This window comes from Sphaerodactylus townsendi, linkage group LG04 (genome assembly GCF_021028975.2).
Source record: "Sphaerodactylus townsendi isolate TG3544 linkage group LG04, MPM_Stown_v2.3, whole genome shotgun sequence".
Lineage (NCBI taxonomy): Eukaryota > Metazoa > Chordata > Lepidosauria > Squamata > Sphaerodactylidae > Sphaerodactylus > Sphaerodactylus townsendi.
The window spans coordinates 34,117,765-34,140,054 of record NC_059428.1 but is presented as its reverse complement, the minus strand read 5'-3'; the positions used below and the strand labels follow the sequence as shown (position 1 = coordinate 34,140,054).

The 22,290-nt window shown below is 39.2% G+C and overlaps 1 protein-coding gene across 1 annotated transcript in view; it reads right to left on the bottom strand.

Moving 5' to 3' along the window:
* Positions 1-22,290, bottom strand: part of NBEA (neurobeachin) — a 387,749-nt gene that overhangs the window by 303,591 nt on the left and 61,868 nt on the right. The window contains exons 26-27 of the mRNA XM_048492774.1: positions 13,683-14,118; positions 4,464-4,618 (exon numbers count right to left, since the gene is read on the bottom strand). Coding sequence (XP_048348731.1) covers positions 4,464-4,618; positions 13,683-14,118 — 591 coding nt within the window. The remainder of the gene's footprint in view (positions 1-4,463; positions 4,619-13,682; positions 14,119-22,290) is intronic.

The window sequence follows — 22,290 nt, the reverse complement described above, 5'->3', positions numbered from 1 at the left end:
CATATCCCACATCTGATCCTACACATCTGTCTGCCAAATGATTGTTTTTATGTAGGGCAACTGTATATATAATACCGTGTTTCCCCGAATATAAGACAGTGTCTTATATTAAATTTTGCTCCCAAAGATGCGCTATGTCTTATTTTCAGGGGATGTCTTATTTTTCTGTGTTCTGTTCGTCAAGCATACTTCCAAACAAAAACTTTGCTATGTCTTACTTTTGGGGGATGCCTTATATTTTGCACTTCAGCAAAACCTCTACTATGTCTTATTTTGGGGGGATGTCTTATATTCGGGGAAACAGAGTACTAGCAGGCCCGGCCATGCATTGCTGTGGCTCAGTCTGGTGAAGTGGAAAAGAAAGAAAAGGGGAAGCAAACAGTTCGAACATGTGTCATTGCACAATGATTGCAAGGGAGGGGAGGGGCAAGGGGCCCCTCGCTCCCCTCCCTCTCTCCCGTTCTCTTGCATGGCAACCCGTTCCGCCCCTCCCTAATGTTCCCCCTCCTCTGCTAGGGTGGGTGGGCCATGTGCAGGTGGCTGGCCCTGTCCCTTTCACTCCCTTCCCTTGCAGGCGAAAACACGCTGGGCGGCATGAGCTACGTTGTGTGCAAATTTCAGAGCGTTTGGTCCAGCAAACCCCCAGACCCTCCCTCACCTTCCCTTTCCTCCGCTAGGGTGGGTGGGCCATGTGCAGATGGCCCACCCCATCCCTTTCACTCCAGATGGCAGTGGTTTTCAAGGAAGGTATGGTTGTTTCCCTTGTATCAGAGGGTGTTGCTTTGACGGCCCGCAGATGGCACTGTTGTGGAACAGAACTGTGGTTCCAACTGTCACAGGTATGGCATGTACACAATAACTGGCACAGTTATGACATGTACACAACAGGAGGTGTGGAAACAGTATGGAAACCTGGCCACACGCGAATGTGACGTCGTGTGAAGATGTCAAAGCAATCGGTCCAGTAGTTTGGGAGATTACCTGTCACTGATATATACAGATAGATGGGAGATTACCTGTCACTGATATATACTGATATATACAGATAGTATGAACAGGCCTAAACATCCATGCAATACACCACACAACATTAACTGTAAAATTTGGCTGTATGATTATATGATTTTGTGCATTTCCAGCCTATTTACATCTTATGATTACACATGGTCATCTAGCAATCTTGAAGGTGGGAAAGGTGATTATATCACTTTCCAATAGCCTATGGATAAAATGATTGCATGAGCTAGGCCATGGGTAGGGAACCTGCGGCTCTCCAGATGTTCAGGAACTACAATTCCCATCAGCCTCTGTCAGCATGGCCAATTGGCCATGCTGGTAGGGGCTGATGGGAATTGTAGTTCCTGAACATCTGGAGAGCCGCAGGTTCCCTACCCCTGATCTAGGCTAATGTAATTGAAGTGCTTGGTATATAACTGCTCTTTTCAGAACACTGCATAGGAGGGAATTTGTAATTTATTTTCTAAATTATGCACATTAGAAGATATGCTTTCAGCATATCTTGGAATTATTATAAAATTTAATTCAGTTACCCAATGTAATATGCCTTAGGGAAATTTGATTATAATTATAACACAGATGAATAATAACAGAATACACTGAAACCAAGGATTTCTTTATACTGTGACGAGTTTTCCTCTGTTTGATGAAATTCCCCATTGGAAGACTGCTTGCTTAGCAAAGAGTATCTAAGAACATAAGAAACAGCCTGCTGGATCAGACCAGAGTCCATCTAGTCCACTTGCAGTGGACCACCAGATGCCTTTGGGTGATCACATACAGGATGTGAAAGCAATGGCCTTCTGCTGCTGCTGCTCCCGAGCACCTGGCCTGCTAAGGCATTTGCAATCTCAAACCAAGGAGGATCAAGATTAGCAGCCATAGATCAACTTCTCCACCATAAATCTGACCAAGCTCCTTTTAAAGCTTCTCTGACTTCTCCTGGGCCATACCCAAGTCCTAGAAACAAATTCCTCATGACCAGGCTGAGAGAGTGACCCCATTCTTGGGAGAAGACAAAGAAGTTTAAGAGGTACTTGAAACCACTGGACTCCCTCCAGACCCAGAGACCTTTGATCCCAGCACCACTGCTGAAGGACCTACCATGAAGGCTCAGCTCACGATGCTGCTGCTAACACTCTAGTTCCCTGTCTTAGAGGGCCAGGTCCTAGAACTCCAGGTTTTTCCCCCTCCAGGCAGGAGAAGCGGAGCTGGCAGACTCAAAAGGAGGCAGGTTTGTGAGCCTGATCATTGCCTAAACACACTGGCAAGATCAGAGCTCAGTCAAACCCTGGCTGGAGGAAGACCAGAAGCAGGCTAAACTTCTTGATATTTAAGCCTAGGACTAAATGAAGAGCCATGCTGGTTCAACAAGTTCATATTTCACTGTGAATCACAACCCAGCTCAACCAAATTTGTGTTTCAACCTCTAGGCTACTCTGAAGGACAGACCCAGGTTCTAGCTGCTACATAGATCGCTGCTCCTAAGGCCCATATAGTTTACTTCAGGACCCCACTGCCACAGCCAGAGCAATTCTTGGATCAGATTCATTGCTTTATATGTAGCGGTGGATAATACTAAACTTTATATGTAGTGGTGGCTAATACCGTATATACTCGCATATAAGTCAAAATTTTCAGCACATTTTTGTGCTGAAAAAGTCACCCTCAACTTATATGCGAGTGAGGTGTATTTTAAAAAATATTTTAGCATTTTTACTTTGTCAGCCGCCAGGGGGCACAGTTTTTAGGCTAGCAGCACCAAAATTTCAGGGTATCATCAGGTGACACTCCTAATGATACCAGCCAGGCTTAGTGAAGTTTGGTTCAGGGGGTCCAAAGATATGGACCCACAAAAGGGGTGCCCCATCCCCCATTGTTTCCAATGGGAACTAATAGTAGATGGGGCTACATTTTGAGGGTCCATAACTTTGGACCCCCTTGAACCAAACTTCACCAAACCTGGGTGGTATCATCAGGATAATCTCTTGCTGATATCAGCCAAGTTTGGTGATGTTTGGTTCAGGGATGGATCCCCAAAGTGGGTGCCCCATCCCTCATTGTTTCCAATGGAAGCTAATAGTAGATGGGGCTACCCTTTTGAGGGTCCATAACTTTGGACCCCCTAAACCAAACTTCACCAAACCTGGGTGGTATCATCAGAAGGGTCTCCTAAAGATACTCTGAAATGTTGGTACTGCTAACATAAACATTCCTCCCCTGACAGGCACCCTCAAATTTTCCCCAGATTCTCTTTTTAAATCACCCCCCCTTCTGAGTGGATGTAAAGGGAGAATCAGGGCTTACAGAGCTAGTTTACTGTTTTTCTTTGAAATAAATATTCAAAAACGTTTAACCTACTGGATGCCTCAATTAATGTAATTTTATTGGTATCTATTTTTATTTTTGAAATTTACCAGTAGCTGCTGCATTTCCCACCCTCGACTTATATGCGAGTCAATAAGTTTTCCCAGTTTTTTGTGGTAAAATTAGGTGCCTAGACATATATGCAGGTCAGCTTATACATGAGTACTAAACATCTGTCTGGATTATCTCCATAATAACCAAGTCCTGTATCAACTATTTTATTTAGAGCAGTGATCTACAGTCTTTCCAGAGCTGGGAACCACCTTTAAATATCGGCTGGTAACATGGAATCCTCTAAGCTGAAATCAGCTGATATCAAAGTGACAAGAAGAGCCAGTTAGGATCTTGCTGATCTAAAGGAAAGGACACTGGGCCACTCACACAAAAAGTTTGGAACAGGAAACATAAGCTAAATACCAGAAGATGCAGTGTAGTGATGGAAAAGCTCCCTTACGCTTGTATGCACAGAGAGACAGAGAATAAGGTATCCCCATTCGTTGTTCACGTATAGCAGCAGATCTTTTCAAAAAGCAGCAAAAAAAGAGGGTGGCTCGATAAGGTCTTGCATCCCACAAGTGTGACCCACTGAGGTTCCCAACCCATGGGTTCAGCACCAATGACAGTTACAGAGCTAAAAGATAAATGAAAGCATCTTTGCGAACAACTGTGAGAAACTTTTTTCCCCCTAACTTTATTCCTTCTTTCTATCCATGCTATTTATAGCAGAGAATTGGAGCACTATCTGCTATAGTCAAAAATGAAGACGAAACCATGGGAGCAATTATGTTTGTTTTTTAGTGTAAAATGAGGTCCAGGGTGATATATAAGTTCCTGCATATCACTACATAAATATCACATTTGGAACTAATCCGGGGGGGGGGGGGGGGGCTTTAAAACAAAAATATATCAACAGAAACTATTGGTTCACCTACCTTAGTACATTTATGTAATTTCCCCTATATTTGATAATGAGACATTACTCAGAAATTACAACAATAATGCTATCCCACACAGATATTAAAAAAAGGATTTTTAAAAGAAGGAAAAATAACATTCACAAAAATATCTAAAGACAATACCTGTTGTATTAATCATACTTTTTGGTGTAGCTCCTGGGGCAGCAAATATATTAGGTGTACTACTTGGTGGCACTCCACTTCCAGTTGTGGCAGCTCCAACTGTGGTCACAGCTAAACTTCCAGGGGGAGGTTTTTTTACTGGTACTACAACACTTCTGCAGAAGAAGACATTAGAAGACCCACATCAGAAAAAGTTGCAGAAAAACAGTGTTTTGTACCCCACTCCATTACGTATGGGAGAGTCTCTGATATCTCTCCAGTTTGTATCACTTTTCTTATGACGACATATCAACTATCTCAGAACGTCAGTGCTGCAGAGATAAATACGTATTGATATCAAAATGTGATGTCAAAATGCGTATCACTTTGAATTCCTTGACAATGTCCCAACCTCATTATCATAGTTATAGCTGCTCATAAACAAACATGATCAACATTAGTTCTGAAACAAAACTGAAGTCGTTTAAATAGTTTTGACACAGAAGTGTGTGTGTATGTATAAACAAATAAACAAAGAAAGAAAGAAATAGGCAAGGTCAACCCTGGCAAACACATACACACACGTGTGAGAAATTTCTAAAATCCCTGACCTGGATAGCCCAGGCTAACCCAATCCCATCAGATCTCAGAAGCAAAGCAGTGTCTGCCCTGATTAGTATTTGGATGAAAGACCACTGAGCAATATCATGGTTGGTACACAGAGGCAGGCAATGGCAAACCACCTCTGAATGTTTCTTGCCTTGAAAACTCCATGGGATCACCATAAGTCGGCAACAAAAAAGAAAAAAAGTTTATCTTATTCACATGCTTGTAAACACCACTAGAACATTCTAGTGTGTTGATTCTTCCTCAGTAGGGCTTGTTCTGCACTTAATAACTCTGGGTTGTAACCACAGGTGCTGTTCTGCCAATGTAACAGCATTTGAAGAATGGCATTTCTGTTTGTTTTTCTAATTTCTACTCTCGCACTGCAGACCTCCAACTACCCTACTATTCTCTAAGGGTTACCTGACCTAGGGCCAGTAGCAGGATCTCAAGGTGAGTTTGTTCCATGGGCTGTTCTCTGCTCCTTGGTATTTTGGATCCAACCATGACTTCAATAACAGTCTCCACCAGTTTACCCAGACTAGATATTTGGCAAAAGGGTATTTTCACAAATTTGTTTCCTGAAGTCCCTTGAGTTGGTAGGTAGGCCAGTTGTAGAATCTATTTGCATATTACTGTTGGAAGCCCTCAGAGTATGTTATTAAAGTCCAATAGCTGAAGCCATCTCTAGTCTAATATTTTATGTATTTTAATTAACTTATATATATGATGTTTTAAATTTTTATTTTGTTGGAAACCACCCTGAGCCTTCGGGGAGGGCGGTATACAAATGCAATCAATCAATCAATCAATCAATCAATCAATCAATCAATAAATACATTGTTCTTTCTAATATGCTTATTAACTTAGAACTTCATAAAAACCAGTCAAAAGTCATAAATAATTTATGTCTCCAATGAGTAAAAACAAGCATAGCATCATTAAAAAATCAGCTAAATCCAGCAATAGAGGTAACACCAGGAACAAAGAGATAATAAACCCAGTAGAAAACATACAAATAAACAAGAAAGTCAACATGATGTGTGTGAAAATGACTATATTGTAACCTGATGCAAAACACAACATGTTCAACACCTGGCAGACAGATGCGGAGAGGGCATTCCATAACCAGGAAACCACAACTGAGAACATCCTGTCTCTTGTCACTACTCCTCTTACCCTGGATAGTGGTGGGAATCAGAGAAGGTCCTCCAAAGACAATCCAAATTGGTGGGCTGATTTGTATGAATGTAACAGTCCTAAGGGTTACTGAGTCTCATGCCTTTCAGGGCTCCAAAGGAAATAATAAGCACTTTGAAATAGCTAAAATGGCTAGATAGCCAGTGCCCTTGTGCAGCAGGTGAGTTATGATCTCTGTAGTCAAGTACCAGTCAGCTGAATTGAAATGGATCACTTAACTATGTTAAAATCTAACTTGTTTTAGGAAGCTACTATAGCCATCTTAGATTACTAGATAGCAAAACACAAGGCAGTTAGCAGATTGCATTTTCATACTTGATGCTAGAAATTCATTCATTCCTAGTAGGGGGTATTTCGCCATTGTCACAGCTGACTTATGGAGACCTGTAGGGGTTTTCAAGGCAAGAGGTTTGGCCATAACCTGCCTTCGCACCATGACCCTGACATAACCTGCCTTCGCACCATGACCCTGACATAACCTGCCTTCGCACCATGATCCTTAGAGGTCTCCCATACAAATATTTGAAAGGGTTAAGGTTGAAAGTGGTCACCAAGCAAGCTTCCATGGTACATATGGGGATTTGAACCTAGGTTTCCCAGTTCCTACTTTGACACCTTAACCACTACGCCATGCTGGCATTTTTTCTTGTAAAGTTAGGGTCATGAACTGGCCTTTTCTACCAATTCAAAATTCTGCAGTCCATGTTTTAGTTCCAAATTTTTTGAGTACATGTAATCTCTAACAGATCCAAAAAAACCATTGCTGGGCAAAAATGCTTTCTTCCAGCCCAGTCAGGTTCCCAAATGTGTTGTCAAAGCCCTGATATTATGAATGAATATTTCAAACAAAAGATGTGTGTTATGTGCCATCATGTCACTTCCAACTTATGGACAGGCTATGACAAGGGTCTGCAGCCTGTGGCTCTCCAGATGTTCATGGACTACAATTCCCATCAGCCCCTGCCAGCATGGTTGCAGACCCCTGGGCTATGAAATAATGATCTCCAAAGCATCCTATCATTAATAGCCTTGCTCAAGTCTTACAAATTGATATTCAGTCAATCCATCTCATGTTGGGTCTTCATCTTTTCCAGTCAGTCTTGGCTTCTCATGATGCGACCGAGTATGATAGCCTCAGTTTAGTCATTTCAGCTTCTAGGGAGGACAGAGGCTTGATTTTTTTTTCTAGAACCTACTTATTTGCCTTTTTTGGCTGTCCATAGTATCCATAAAACTCTCCTCCAACACTACATTCCAAATGAATTAATGTTTTTCTGCCAGCTTTCTTCACTGCCCAACTTTTACATACATACAAAATAATGGGTAATACCACAGTATGAATTATCTTGATCTTGGTCTCCAGCAACACTTCCATATATTTAAGGCACTTTTCTAAATTCCTTCATAGTTGCCCTTCTCAGTCTCAATCTCCTTCTGATTTTTTGGCTGTAATCTCCCTTTTGGGTGATGAAAACAGCATAGTCGTTTTCAGAAACTATTATGTGTTATACACATGGGAACTCTTTTTGTCTCTAATTTGTGAGTTTAGGATATGTAGGCATCACAATCTGTCAATTAAGGCCAAGTACATTAAAGGAAGAAAAATACTGAAGTTTTAAAACTGGGTGGGAGGTTGCTTGTCTGTAATTGGTTTCCTTTTATTGGTCATCTGTGCAGTCACACATATGGGATGTCAAGATTGCAGAAAGAGTCTTCCTTGGAACTTACAGAAACTTGATATTCTATATGAGTGATGCACAACGAGCATAAAGAACTAAAAATGCAAGGATGCTTTCTAAATATAGAGTTACAGGTGTCATCTTTAGGGGATCAGAAAAACATTGCAATTTTCTAATTTGGGCAAAGAAAAGCCATGAGTATAACATATTCTTGGGCTTTGGGTGACAATGGTTTATGTTAAAATAGCCGATATGTTTCCAGTAATTTGACCACAGGGAAGAACTGTGAATATCTGAATTGTGAGCATCCTTTTTTTTTTTTTTTGGGGGGGGGGGGGGGTGTCAGATTTAAAAACCTTTGTCTGTAAAGCAAAGGTTAACTGGGTCTTCTAGGCTGCCAGGATTTCAAGCATTTATATAGATATGGATTTCACATTTTCAAAGTAAGATTAGGAAACATTTTTGGCAAACTAGAAAAAGAATGAAAATGTCAGCGTTCCAGCAAAATACACTTCCACACATACAAGAAAGGTGAATTATCAATAATTTAAATAAATGTGTATTTCGGGAAGCGAGAGTGGGTGTCTTTAACCAGACATGGTAGTAGCAACGTAATACCAAGGAGTCACTTTGGTTGGCAAACAGAGAACAAGCTCTGTGTGCCAAGCAACATGGTTTAGCAACATGGTTCAATAATGTTTAATAATTGTTTAATAATAATAATGTTTAATAATAATAATAATGCATGCGGGGGGAGGGGCAGGCCAGTACTATCCTGTTCTAAATCATAACACACATAAAGCAGTGATTCACCTACTATGAACTAAATGATCTGTAATCGTGAAAATGGTCAGAGCAATTGTACTGAGCAACACAGAGAAATGGAAGGGTTTCCAGAAAAATAGGTTCTGTGACGATTTTCTATTTCTAGAAAGGCTTAAAACCATAGAAAATGGTGTTTCTGATGGCAAGCCTGCAAGTTTTAAAATAAAAAATGAAAAAAAATATTGCATGGAGAAATCTCTGATAGGATAGGATATTTAAACCTAAGTTATATTTGGTAAAGCAAACGTTTGGAACCATTCAGATATTTCTGAGGGAATAAACAATTACCATAATCCAAATATTCCACTGAATTACATACACTGGATGGAGTATGTCACTTTTTTCTCCCTCTTTGCCTTTCTCTGAAATTCTTGAATTTAGAATATCCTTGGCAAGTGTATACCTTTCTTACTGATTTTATGTGAACTTACAAAATACATTTAGTACTCTGAGTTAGTACTTCCTTTGAGAGACAAGATTAAAATCTTGCATAAATGTCAAAAGATGCAGAATTACACCAACTCAGTAGCTTTTTTCACAAGATTACTCTCAATTAAGGCAACATAAAAACACTTCCATACAGCTACTGTGAAAACTATGTGTTAACATATGAATAAACGTTGTTTCAAACAATATACAGCAAATCTTTGCACTTGTGAATAGTCAAATTAACATTTAGAGCATCTAGAGACTAGCCTATACACTATAAGCAGCTTTTTACTGTTCTCTAAATTTGAGTGACGTTTTATGGTTTAGAACTGGTAAGACAAAAATTGCTGCTGAAGTTTTTATATGGCCGTCCTCTGGAAATTTTGGAGATTAAGCCATGAAACTGCTTCTAATGTTCACGGAAGTGTTCCAAACTTTAACAAAGCTTAAAAAAAACAATTTGGGAGAGGAGCTTAGAATCAAGAAAAATTCTAAAAACAAATGGCCATTCTTTTGGACCTTTTTTAGCCTCTCTTTCTATAGTGCTAATCAAGAAGGGGTCATTTAATTTAAAAAAATTACATCTAGATCTTCTCTCCTCTGATGAAGAATGCAGCATGGAAATTTCAGTTCTCAGTTTTAGAAGTGAACCATACACCAATTAACACTGTATGATTCAAATAAGCTCTGATGAAAATGTGATATTGCCAGAAATTATCGGCATCAATTTAATGGTGTGAATGGAGTAAGCTTTTTTGAAAAAGCACAGAAAAATATAAAAATAACTATCGAGATCACTTCAGAAAGTGCTGCAAGTGTAAGGGAAGAAAATGTTCAGTATGCGCTTCTACAAACATTACCTGCATGTTATTGTCAAGAAATTGTCTGATGAGTCATAAACTTGGTAAGTCCAGGCTCCAGGGTCTAAGAAATCTGTTTATATAGCTCATAATGCAATTACTGCTATTTTAAGATAAGAGGCAGAAGGCCACAACATATTGAAGCTGATTGAAAAATGCAGTTGTCCAGAGCACTTGTGGGGAGAAGAGGTCTCTGAAAAGCTGCTCAGAGCTTCAGAGTTTGAAGTGAAATTTTTGATGTTGTCACTCTCAATCTATTGAACGGCTGACGGACAATCAAACCCGTCTGGCTAGCTGGCAGCTCATTTTGCTGGCAGGTGGCAAACAATTAGACACACCAATTTGTGCCTCCTGATGACATTAAAGCATGAAACTAAGTTGTATGCAGGGCCTAGTGATTTGTGTGAAAGCATTTCAAAAATAATACTCTTTGCCGTGGCAACTCATTTCAGACTGCCACCTTCCATTATGGCTTTGAGTAGTGAAGACGACAGACTTGAGTTACATGCAGTGCAAGGGCGCTTCTGTTCAATCCGTCATCAGCGCCCCCCGAGACCTCAATCCCTCCTTTCATCAATATCACCTCATCATTTACATTCGATAGTCCTTGAACTGCTGAATACATTAACTACACAGAAGACCTACTTCATAAGATGTGTTGAAACATGTTTTGTCCTTTTACATTTCATTTAGATTTCTACACCTACAACTGCAGACGTTTAAAAATATATTTTCAGTATTCTGAAATTGTACCATTTTTCCTTTTACTCCTTCATAATATTCCTTTTTAATTATTTCTGTGAAATACTATCTACTTTTTGTGTGAATTTGGGGGATTTAAGCACTTCTTATTTATGGTTCATTTTAGGAGTGGCAATTGGCCTTAAATTCTTACTAAAATACTTTAACACAAAGTTAGAACACACGCTGGAACAATTAGGTAGTTCAGAAGAAATGACCACAGTTCTTCAATGAAATAAATATTTTTAAAAAATCCCAACAGTGAGATTTTTAGGTCTTTGAAGAATAATAGTATGCACAAACATGTTCTATGTCTGATCTAGGCAGCTGAATAAAAATACTTTTATCTTTTTTTTAATTAAACACATTACATTAAGAACTGCACAGTAAACATCAGAGTGGAAATGTATAGCAGATTTACTAACCAAGGAAATAAAACTACTCCTTGACTGCATGAACACTATTTTATCACAAGTATACACAGTTATAAGAGTATAGACTGGCTTCAAATTCTGATACAAAAGTCACTCAGTCCTTTCAGGGTGTGGTCAAACATGATCTCCTGGGCAAGTAGAAAACATAGAAACGGAAGGAAATATTTGTCCTATTGCTTCACCATTGCTTCTTGAAATAGATCTTGGGTTGTAGTGGAAAGCCTGAACAAAACTTGACTTCAGTGTGCAGCAGGGGCAAACCTTATTCTGGAAATTATTGAGAGAGGGACTGGAAAATAAAATTGCCAGCACTGTAATGCCCTTATATAGAGCTATGGTGTAGCATCATTTGGAATATTATATGCAGTTCTAGTCACCATATCTCAAAAACGATACTGCAGATGTTAAACAAGATAATCAAGGGGTAGGAGTACCTTTCCTACGAGGAAAGGCTGAGGAAGCAAAAGACCCACTTTTCAGCCTAGAAAAAAGACAGGTAAAGTTGGACATGATAGAGGTTTATAAAGTTATGTCTGGGGTAGAGAAAGTGGATAGAGATTTTTCTTTCCCCTAATAATAGAACCCAGGGGCACCTAATCAAGTTTTTGCGAAACAGTTTCAGGACAGTCCAAAAATAAATGGCCCTTTACTCAGTGAGTAACAATTCACTACCAGTGGTCACATGTATAGATAGCTTTAAAAGGAGGGATGTCAGACAGATTCATGGAGTAGACACCTATATATTCAGAGATCCTCCTCATTGGGGAGGGTCTTGGCCTCTATGCCCTATTTAAGCCTTCTAGGACAATTGGATAGCTGCTGGGTTAAACAATATGGTGGATTAGAGAAACCGTTGGTTTGATCCAGCGGGTTTTACTTGCATTATTATGCACCAATATGACAACTTCTCACAATATTAAGAGCCAAAGTTCCATAATTCAGAAAAAAGAGAAGACTTTATTTTAGACACCTGCATACATTTCTTTGTATTAAAGTTCATTATAATTTTGAAAGAGACACCTGGAATGCCCTGGAAGAAGGATATGAACAAGTGTCCTGAACTGCCTGTTAATCACATGTAATGAACCATGGAAATCTTAAAAGTTACAGCAATCAGTGTTTATCTCTTACATAGGCCGTTTCTGCACGGCGACGATGGGGGTTGGGTTGGCTCATTCCACGCCGACCCAACCCCCCTGGGACTGTTTGCACGAATGGTCCCAGAAACAGCCGGGAAGATGGTGCCGCAGAGCACCGTTGCCCGGCCGACCTACTGTGTCCGTGGCCGTCCGGCGCATCGCTGAGGCCTGGGGACACGCCCCCCCTTACCCTGCACGAGTGCTCCGGTAGGTAGAGGGCGGAAGGGGGGACGGCGCCTTGGAGCCGCTGCCGTTCACACAGCTGTGGCTCCAAGCTGCCGTTTCCCATAAACCTCGCTTCCCAAGCGAGGTTGGGAAACGGCGGCTTCGCGCCGCTCGGGCAGGGCGAGGGCGGTGCAGCTGTGAAGCAGCTGCGCCCCCTGTGCGAATGGCTCCCTGGGGACGCCATTTTTGCCGTCCCCAGGGCGCCATAATCCGCCTGTGCGGAAAGGGCCATAGTAACCTCATATTCCTCAATGTCGAAATAGCATAAAACCAACCTTCAAAAACCATTCATGAAAAGCAATGTCATTGTAGAACTAGTATGGACTGATGGGTGTCCCAAATTATACTTTTGTTCATTATCACTGAACTAATTATACATGTCCTATATTTATATAATGCCTAATTAATTTCTGAACTTGAGGGCAGCATTTACTAAACATCAATCTATTACTTGATCCTAGTACTGTGTATGGAAAACATTGCAATAAACTTGCAGAAAATTTAATTTTGTCAACCAAGTTCAAAATCCACCTGTTTCACAGGTTTCAAACTTTTGTTAGAAATGAGTTGGTTATACTTTGTAACAAGCCAAATGTTCAAATTACAGCTGCTCCAAATTAATCAATTTCAACTAAACAGCGAATTTCACATTTTTCAGATAAATGTAAAGTCTAATGAATTTTAGGCACACTGGATACAAAGAAAAAGAACAGGGGGCTATAATCTTGTCTTCATGTCATGATTCTCACAACAGTGTGGGATGGTATAAGCATATTAAAGGATACACAAATGTAAAGGCTGATACTAACAAAGACTTTCTTCTGAACGTTTAAGACTTTCTTGTCAAGTAAATATTTCAAGACAAAAAGCATTATTTTGCACTGAGAAAAAGTATAGCTTCGTAAAACAATTCATTTTGTGAATAATAATTATACTTTTATTACTGCTAAAGACAAAATTCAATCCAGCGTTGCCCACTGTAAAGCTGTGTAGACAGATGTAAAGCATCTGCTCAATTTTGTTCAATGTATCATATATACAAAATATATGTTGAATGTTAAGATTAATGAATATAAAATAGTGAACTAATAGTGCCATATACCTGTCAAAGGAGTGAAACTGCATTGGGAGAATAGGCTGTGTTTCTCTCTTCAGTGCAGGATCAGGATAAGGGATCGGATCAGGACCGCATTCTGCAATTTCAACAGGTGCCGCTACTAGACTTTTCAGTATTTCTTTCACGTTGATACCTTTGCTTTGGCTGATGCTTGATATGGAGGATGCAGGTTTCAGGATTTCACTGGGACTTTCTGTTAAACTTTCCTGAGATTTCTTTACCTCAGAAGACAAAGTAGACAACAGTTCACTCATAGCATCAGGACCTGTGCTTGTGTCCAAATCTGTCCCATTCAAGATGCTGGGCATTTGCTCCTCTCCAATTCCAGAATCAGTGTGAGGTATAGAACTTTCCAGTGGAATATCTTCAACTGGCGTTGGAGTCTCTTTTTCTTTGATATCTGGAAATACAGCAGGTGTGTCTGTAACATAAAAGTTATAAAAATATTTATGTCTGGGAAACAGTACTATCAGTGAAATGGAAAAGTAGAAACGCAATTTTGTAAAAGTGTGGGCACATGCATTTTTGGGATTGTGAAAATTAAACAGCTGACAATGTAACAGCAATTCATTTGGTTTCTATTTAGCTGAGCCAGCCTCTTTCTTGCTAAGGGTTTGAGGAAGCTTTTTCATCAATTACATAAAAATGACTTTAAAGGAATGAGTTTGAGACACCAGCAACAACAATTAGTAAAACGTTAAATTCACCATACCAGAAAAGAAAGGAACAAAGATATCTGCACATCCCATTTGCACATGGTTCTCTTAGTCAAGTCCAGAACTTACCTTGCACAGTCAAAGCAGTCAGTGCAAATACTCTACTATCTTACATTCTCTGTCCAAAGTTCTGATGTTTGCTAAAAAATCTTCATTCTGATGTTTGCTAAAAAATCTTCATTCTGATGTTTGCTAAAAAATCTTCAATCATCAGGAAATTATTCCACATAATATCTACTAAGATGCAATCTAATAAATTGTAGTGGCAGGATGATGGCTCAGGTCATATCATTAACTTAGAACCCTACTTTCTGCTATTGGCATAGTAATTCCAAGTCATTAAAATCTTAATAAGAATATGCCTACAAATATGGAAAACAAAACACCAGTGCAAAGACTGGAAAAGCTCAATTTACATACCAAATTATTTTCAAAAGGAGATGTCAGACTGGAGTAAATATAGGACCATTGCACTAATGTCTCAGTTAAAGGGATGCTCAAAATGTATTTATTTATTTATTTATTTATTTATTTATTTATTCATTCATTCTTCCTATTTATAGGCTGCTCTTCCTTTGCAGACTCAGGACGGTTTCAAACACAAAATAACTATAAAACCAACACAGTACCTAAAGATTGTTTCAAAAGCAATAAAACAGAGAAATTCCTTATGTTCTTTGTTCCTAACAAAGTAAGAAGAAGTGACAGAGTGAAATAAAAGAAGAGAAAGGGGTGGGGGAGGGGCTTGATGGAATATCATTGCTCCCTTAACCATAGGCCTGGTAGAACAGCTCCATCTTACAGGCCCTGTGTCAAATCCCACAGGGCGTAGGTGTCATATGACAGCATTCCACCAGAATACCCTGGCCCTGACTGAGGACAGCCAGACAGTCTTCGGGTCAGGGGTTACTGACTGAGCAAAACACTTACTGGGGGAGATAGCGGGAGAAAAAAACTTGCAGTTACGCCAATCCTAGATTGTTTCGGGCTTTGAAAGTAAGTACCAGAACCTTGAATCTGATTTGGTACTCCACCTGAAACCAACGCAGCTAGTGGAGCACAGATCGAATATGTGCCCATCACATGGTTCTGGTGAGGACCCTCGATGCTGCTTTCTGCACCAACTGGAGTTTCTGGAACAGGCCCAAGGGCAGCCCTCCATACAGCAAATTGCAGTAATCCAGCCTAGAGGTGACCATTGAATGGATCACTGTGGCTGTTGGGTTCGGACAAGTAAGGAGCCAACAGTTTTGCCTGGTAGAGATGATAAAAATCCTGACAGGCAACATTTGGGACCTCAGCCTCCATAGATTAGGAGGCAACCCAGACTCTTGATGGCTGGCATGGACATTAACTTCACTCTATCAAGAGTTGGGAGTTAGACATCCCCACCAAACCTCCCCAACCCAGCCACATAACCTCTGTCTTAAAACAAAGACAGTTACTATATCTGGAGTGAGAAATGCTAGATGCTCAAGATAGATTCAAAAAAAGAAGAGGCACTTGAGATCATGCTGCAAATTTACATTGGGGACTTGAACATGTGAGAGAATTTCAGAAGAAAATAGCTTGTATTCCATAGATTACAGCAATGCTTTTGAATGTGTGCATCACGAAAATGTATGGTTGGTTTTAAAAGAAAAGGGTGATCTGATTGGTTTGATGCACAACCAATACTCTGGACAAGAGACGTGTTAGGACAGAATATCGAAAAACAGAATTGGTTTCCTGTTGGCAAAGATATGCATTTTATTTCTCTGTCTTTTCAATCTATATGCAAAACATATTATAAGGAAAGATGGATTAGGTTTAGATGAAGGTGGAATGAAAACTGGTGGAAGGAAGGCTAACAATTTGGTATATGCAGATGACATCACAGAACTGGCAGAAAATAGTAAAGCAATGACTATGGATAAAAGTTCAAATAGAAAGCTTCAAAGCGGGATTACAACTGAACATCAAGAAGACAAAAGTAATAACTACAAGGAATTATACAATTTTAAGGCTGATGGTAAAGAAACAAAAGTTGTTAAAGATTTTCTATTCCTTGGGAGACTAACCAAGAAGCCAGAAGGAGACTGACACTGGGAAGAGCAGCCATGAAGGACTCGAAAAGAATCTTTAGCGTAAGGAGGTGTTGCTAGCGACCAAGATCAAGATAATTCACACCACAGTACTTCCCTTTACTACATATATGGGTGCAGAAGTTGGATAATGAAGAAAGCTGACAAGAAGAGAAGAGTTTCAGGGACACTGTGGACAACCAAAAAGACAAATAAGTGTGTTCTTGATCAAACCAGCCCTGAATTCTCCCTAAAAGCTAAAAATAACTAAACTGAGGTGATTTTACTTTGGTCACATTATGAAAAGACCAGGCTCACGGGAAAATACAATAATGCTAGGAAAAGTGGAAGGCAGCAGGATAAGAGGAAGACCCAACATGAGTTGGATTGACTCTTTAAAAGAAGTTGGCCTTCAGTTGTCAAAATCTGGAAAAGGGTGTTAACAATAGGATGTTTGGGAGGACATTCATTCAGAGGGTGAATGTCACACACAGCACACACACACACACATGTCTTCTATTCTAGTGTAACCCAAGATATACGGGAATTCTAAGCCCGCATCCTTAGCCAAAGGTCACCAATATGGTATCTGTGGGCACCATGGCAGAAAGTAGAGGTTTTGACCATAAAGGCTTCTGATCACCCATGGAAGATCTCTTTGGCTAGGTAGGTTTTTTTAACAGCTCCTACCACAGCACAAGGAACTCAACTGAGTACCTGAAGCAAAATTCTGCATATACAAGAAAATGTTTTTAAACAATAAAAGGCATTTTGTCAAACACAGCTGCTGCCTGACATGTGAAGGGTTACTCTTAGGCCCTTTCCGCACATGCAGAATAATGCACTTTCAATCCATTTTCAATGGACATTGCACCTGGATTTTACTGTGCCGGAATAGCAGCTGCAAAGTCCACTTGCAAACAATTGTGAAAATGGATTGAAAGTGCATTATTCTGCATGTGTGGAAGGGGCCTTAGAGTCATGAATGACCTCACTCCCAAACATTTTTAGCTGGCTCTCATGGCAGTCATTTTGTGGTCCACAAGCCTGCAGCAGAATTATAAAGGTGCCCACAGGCTCAAAAATTGTGTTTACTCCTGTCCCAAGCAGATAAAAAGAAAATGGAGTCATTTTATGACATTCAGTCTTGAAAAATGTGTCATTGTCCGGATTCACAACTATTTCCATACCCCAAAGGGAACTTTTGGATTGCGCTTTTTAAGCAACAGCCTAACCTTACATAACAAACACTTTTTAAAACTGGAACTTTTGAAAGAAATGTGTGCTATTGGCACAGTTTGCTTTCAAGAATAAAAAGCCAAAATATTCTGCTGTATATGGCCAAGCTCTTAGTAGCTCTTTGGATCACATGCAATTTTTTTCTTATGCATCATTGTAATTATGCTTGAAGCTATGATCATAACCATTTTACAAATATGGCACACTTTTCTACAAGGAAATAAATATATCATCAAGATATCTTCTACTCTGAATATTTGCTGCTTCTTACAAAAAGAGCACATGCTCTCTTTTTGATATTTTCCTCCAAAAAACAGTCCATGGATAATCATCCCAGATAACAGGAATCAATAATAAGTATAAAATTAGGAAAAAATGTATTTGGAGTGTACACTAATTTCACAAAATGAAAGTGGAAAAAATGAAGTTTATGCACTGATTCCAGTGTCTGCAACATCAGAAAGACTTCACTGCACTTCTGTCTACACTTACAAACTGTCTACACTTACAAACTGAATTCAGTAATATGAATGGAGCTTACTGCTGTGCAGTTAGACTGGCTTAGTTCTTCCTCCTCCCTGACCTATCATTTCCCTATACTGATATCAAAGTGTATAATGCCTTAGAGAGTATATGAAAGACCTGTGAAACTGAATGATGAGCAAACCAGAAAAGAAGAAATAAGAAACTTAATCCTAAAACAAGAATTAAACACCAAAAAGTCAAGAATTGACTACTATGATATGATTTTAATTTGTAATAGATACATTTGTATTTTTGTTATTCTACAGCTTCTTATCTTGACCTTCTGGTACTTAATTCTTGTTTTAGGGTTAAACTGAATGATGAAACAGATGCACATGAAGCATATTAGCATTCTTCTTCTGCCGCTCACATTGCTAGAACATCCTTTTTTCCCTTGTCAGCTACAATCTATTATTCCTTCAGGAATCAGGAATCTGCTTCACACAATTGTATGTATTTTGCTTGTCCCATGGCTTAGATCTAATGGAAGACTTCTGGGGACAAAAAAGATTATTTTTACCAAAATCTGTTTCCATGAGGATTCCGTAATCCCCCAGAGAAGAATATCGTGGGATATTCTGGGCTTCATTGTGGGGGGGTGAGGAAATTGTGTTCTGCAGACAGAAATCCGTTTATTCCAGTGGATCCAATTCAATATGTTTTAGAAAAACTGACTTTTTATATCTGCTTAACTAGAAAGAAAGCTAAAGATGGACAGTATGAAAACTGACCACATCTGTCTGTGGTATAATTTTGACAGGAACGCTGGTACATTTTCAGCACTCCCCATCAGCTTCTTATAACAAGAAGGCATGTCATTAAAAAAGGAAACAGCACTGCTACCCTAGTGGTTTTAAACCTTCTCCAGAAGTAAGCAGTTGGATGCCAGATGCCTTTCCTATTGTGCTTCATTGTAACTGAAGAGTTCATTTAACGAAACAAGGCAACTTAATGAGCTTAGTTAAGTAAAATGACATGGTGTCGAAGGTGACCTCATCTGTCACATCCCCTTCCTCAGCAATCCTTATTTCGCTGTGATTTATTAAGAATATTCTCTCTTTTGTTGAATAGGTTACCTGAATAGCTTCAAAACTGTAAAAAAAACCCATTATCACTTTGAAAATTTCTCTGAGAGGCATATTTAATCCCAAAGTGGAAATTAATTTCACACTGCAATGTTTGAGAGCTTTTTTACTGCTTATTCTTTATCTTGTTTAAAATAACACTCTATAAAAATAACACAATACAAAATCAAGTGCTTAGTCATTTCAACCTATTAAATATGTGCCAGTCAAAACGCATTTAAAGAAAGCTACAACACAGCAAGATCTGGCAAAAGATCTCATGCTTGTTCAAGATCACAAGTTTCAGAGGTATTGCTCAAAAGTTAGAAAATACAACACATAAGGCTGAGTTCACTTTAGCTGGAATTTTTTTTTAAAAGACCTAGTTGACCATGAAATGAACCGTAAATTCAACAAAAACATTAACAACAATAACAGAACAAGAGAGGAATGACAATGGCAAACATTTAAGAGAGTTTTACAATTAGCTCTATTTCTAAAACAGGCTAAGAGGCCTGACTCACAGTTCTGTGGTTAAGGTCATACCATCCTAACATCATTAGCACATGAGTAGTCCAATCCTAACTGTGCTTACTTGAACTTTGTAGTACTAGTTATATGCACTGTAGTTATAGGTGGGAGAAACTGTTCCTAAAAGTTATACTCAGCTTTAACCAAAAAAAGAAGACATCAAAGACTACATCACAATAATCTCCCAAGTGACTAGTTTATGCTCAAAATCTTACAAAAAAGACTATTACTACATTTGGAACAAGAAATGCCAGATGCTCGTTGCATTCAGAAAAGAAAGCAGCACTAGAGATTATATTGCAACTTTAGGTTGGTTACAAAGTATACAGGAGAATTTCATTTTGTGTTTCATAGATTACAGCAAGGCTTTTGACTACATGTATCATGAAGCAAAATTAATTATAGTTGGTTTTAAAAGAAATGGCACCTGATTGGTTTGATGTTCAACCAATACTCTGGGCAAGAGACTAGTGTTGGGACAGAATACAGAGAAACAGGATGGTTTCCGATTGCCAAAGAAATCAAACAATAATCTACTTTATCTCCCTATCTCTTCAATCTATATACAGAGCCCATCATAATTCCCTGACTCCATCATCAACCAAAAGAAACACTGCAACCAAGAATTTCCAAGGAGACTGACTCTGGGAAAGGCAGCCATGAAGGACTAAAAGTACTGTGAAGTGTAAGGAGGTGTCACTGGTGACCAAGATCAAGCTAACTCACACCATAATATTTCCCTTCACTATGTACGGCTGTGGGAGCTGGACGATGAAGAAAGCTGACAGGAAGAAAGTAATTTCCTTTGAAATGTGGTGTTGCAGGAGAGATTTACAAATACTATGGACCACCCAAAAAAAAATACATGGCCTTGAAAAAATTTTAAAACCCTAACCTCCCCTAGAAGCTAAAATGGCAAACGGAGGCTATCATACTTTGGTCACATTATGAGTAAATAAGAACCTGGAAAAGACAATCATGCTAGGAAAAGTTGAAGGCAGCAGAAAAAGAGGAAGACCCGATAAGATATCGACTGACGCAATCAAGGAAGCCAAGATTCTCAGTTTCCAAGACCTGAGCAAGGCTGTTAATGTTAGGATGTTTTGGAGGTCATTGTTTCAGAGTTGCCATAAGCTGAACATTACTTTACACACAGGGATGCCATAAGTTGAAAATAACTTAACACACACAACCTGAATAGAAGAAACTCATTACGAAAGTAGAGCAACTGCTGAAGGCAAAACTTAACAATGTGTTGGATCCAAAGGTGCCTTACAGCATATAGAAGAATCTTCCATCAGCAGAAAGTGTCCTTCCATGAACTGAAGATTCCTCTTCAATAAAAGGGGGCTTTTGGCTCTGACTCATTATTTAGTTGTTGACCTTATGACCCAGTGGATTCTTATGAATTTCGGACAAAACTTCAACATTTAATTAGGTGCTATGTGGAAAAAAATGGCTGACAATTAGCACCTTCAAATTCCTCTGTTGCTTAAAGGGTAGAGATGATATTCAAATAATAAAATGAGTGTTCTTTAAAAAATTTTGATTAATCATAATCTTCCTGGAGCTGATTTTTTAAAAAAACCTAGAACCCTAATTTATTAGAGGTAGGATTGGGGGGAAAAAACAGCCGGACTGAAGTAATTTAAGCAACATTGTTTTCATTCTGTTTAAAAATGCCATTGCTTTTTCAACAAACTTTTTAGAAGTTATCAGTTATTAATGGACTACTGCTTCATATCTCTTCTTTGTTATTTGTATTGCCAAACTTTTCCTTCCAAGAAATATACAGTTCCATAAATCTGGTAAACATATATTATTGTTCTACACAGCTTTACATATCTCACATTCTTTTAATCTGCCCTTCCTCAAGGGAATTCAAGATGACATACATAGTTTTCCCTTCTTCCATGTCATGGTATTAAGGCTATATTAAGTTTATAAAAGGCACTTTATAAAGAAAAAAGGTACTGTGGACTATACCACTGTATATAGAGTTTATTACCTGTTTGCTGCACTTTGTTGTTGTTGATGTACTGTTTTCTACTGATGCAATACATTTTTTCAGTATCATATTTACACATTGTATGATACCTAATATGCTATGCTTATTCAGATTTTTGTAACTGTAGCCACATACTGGTGACTACATTTGTGGCCACAGGGCTTAGTACCAACCCGGAAATAAGAGTAACAGCTGGCAGATGCTTCTGCCCTGCCTGTGTGTGGGCCGGAGTTGGGTGTGTTCTCTCCCTAGAAGCAGACTATTACAGCTCCACTGGGAAAGGATGGCCTCCCAGGGGCATGATGCAAATACATTTGTGCAAGGCCCACACCCTTTTGATTTAAATCCCCCGCTGCTCAACCGTCAGCCTTGTTCTGTGAGCACAGAACCCTCCCTTCCTGTGTTCAGTGTTTTACCCTATGCTCCTTTTGTCACAGCACTGAGTTG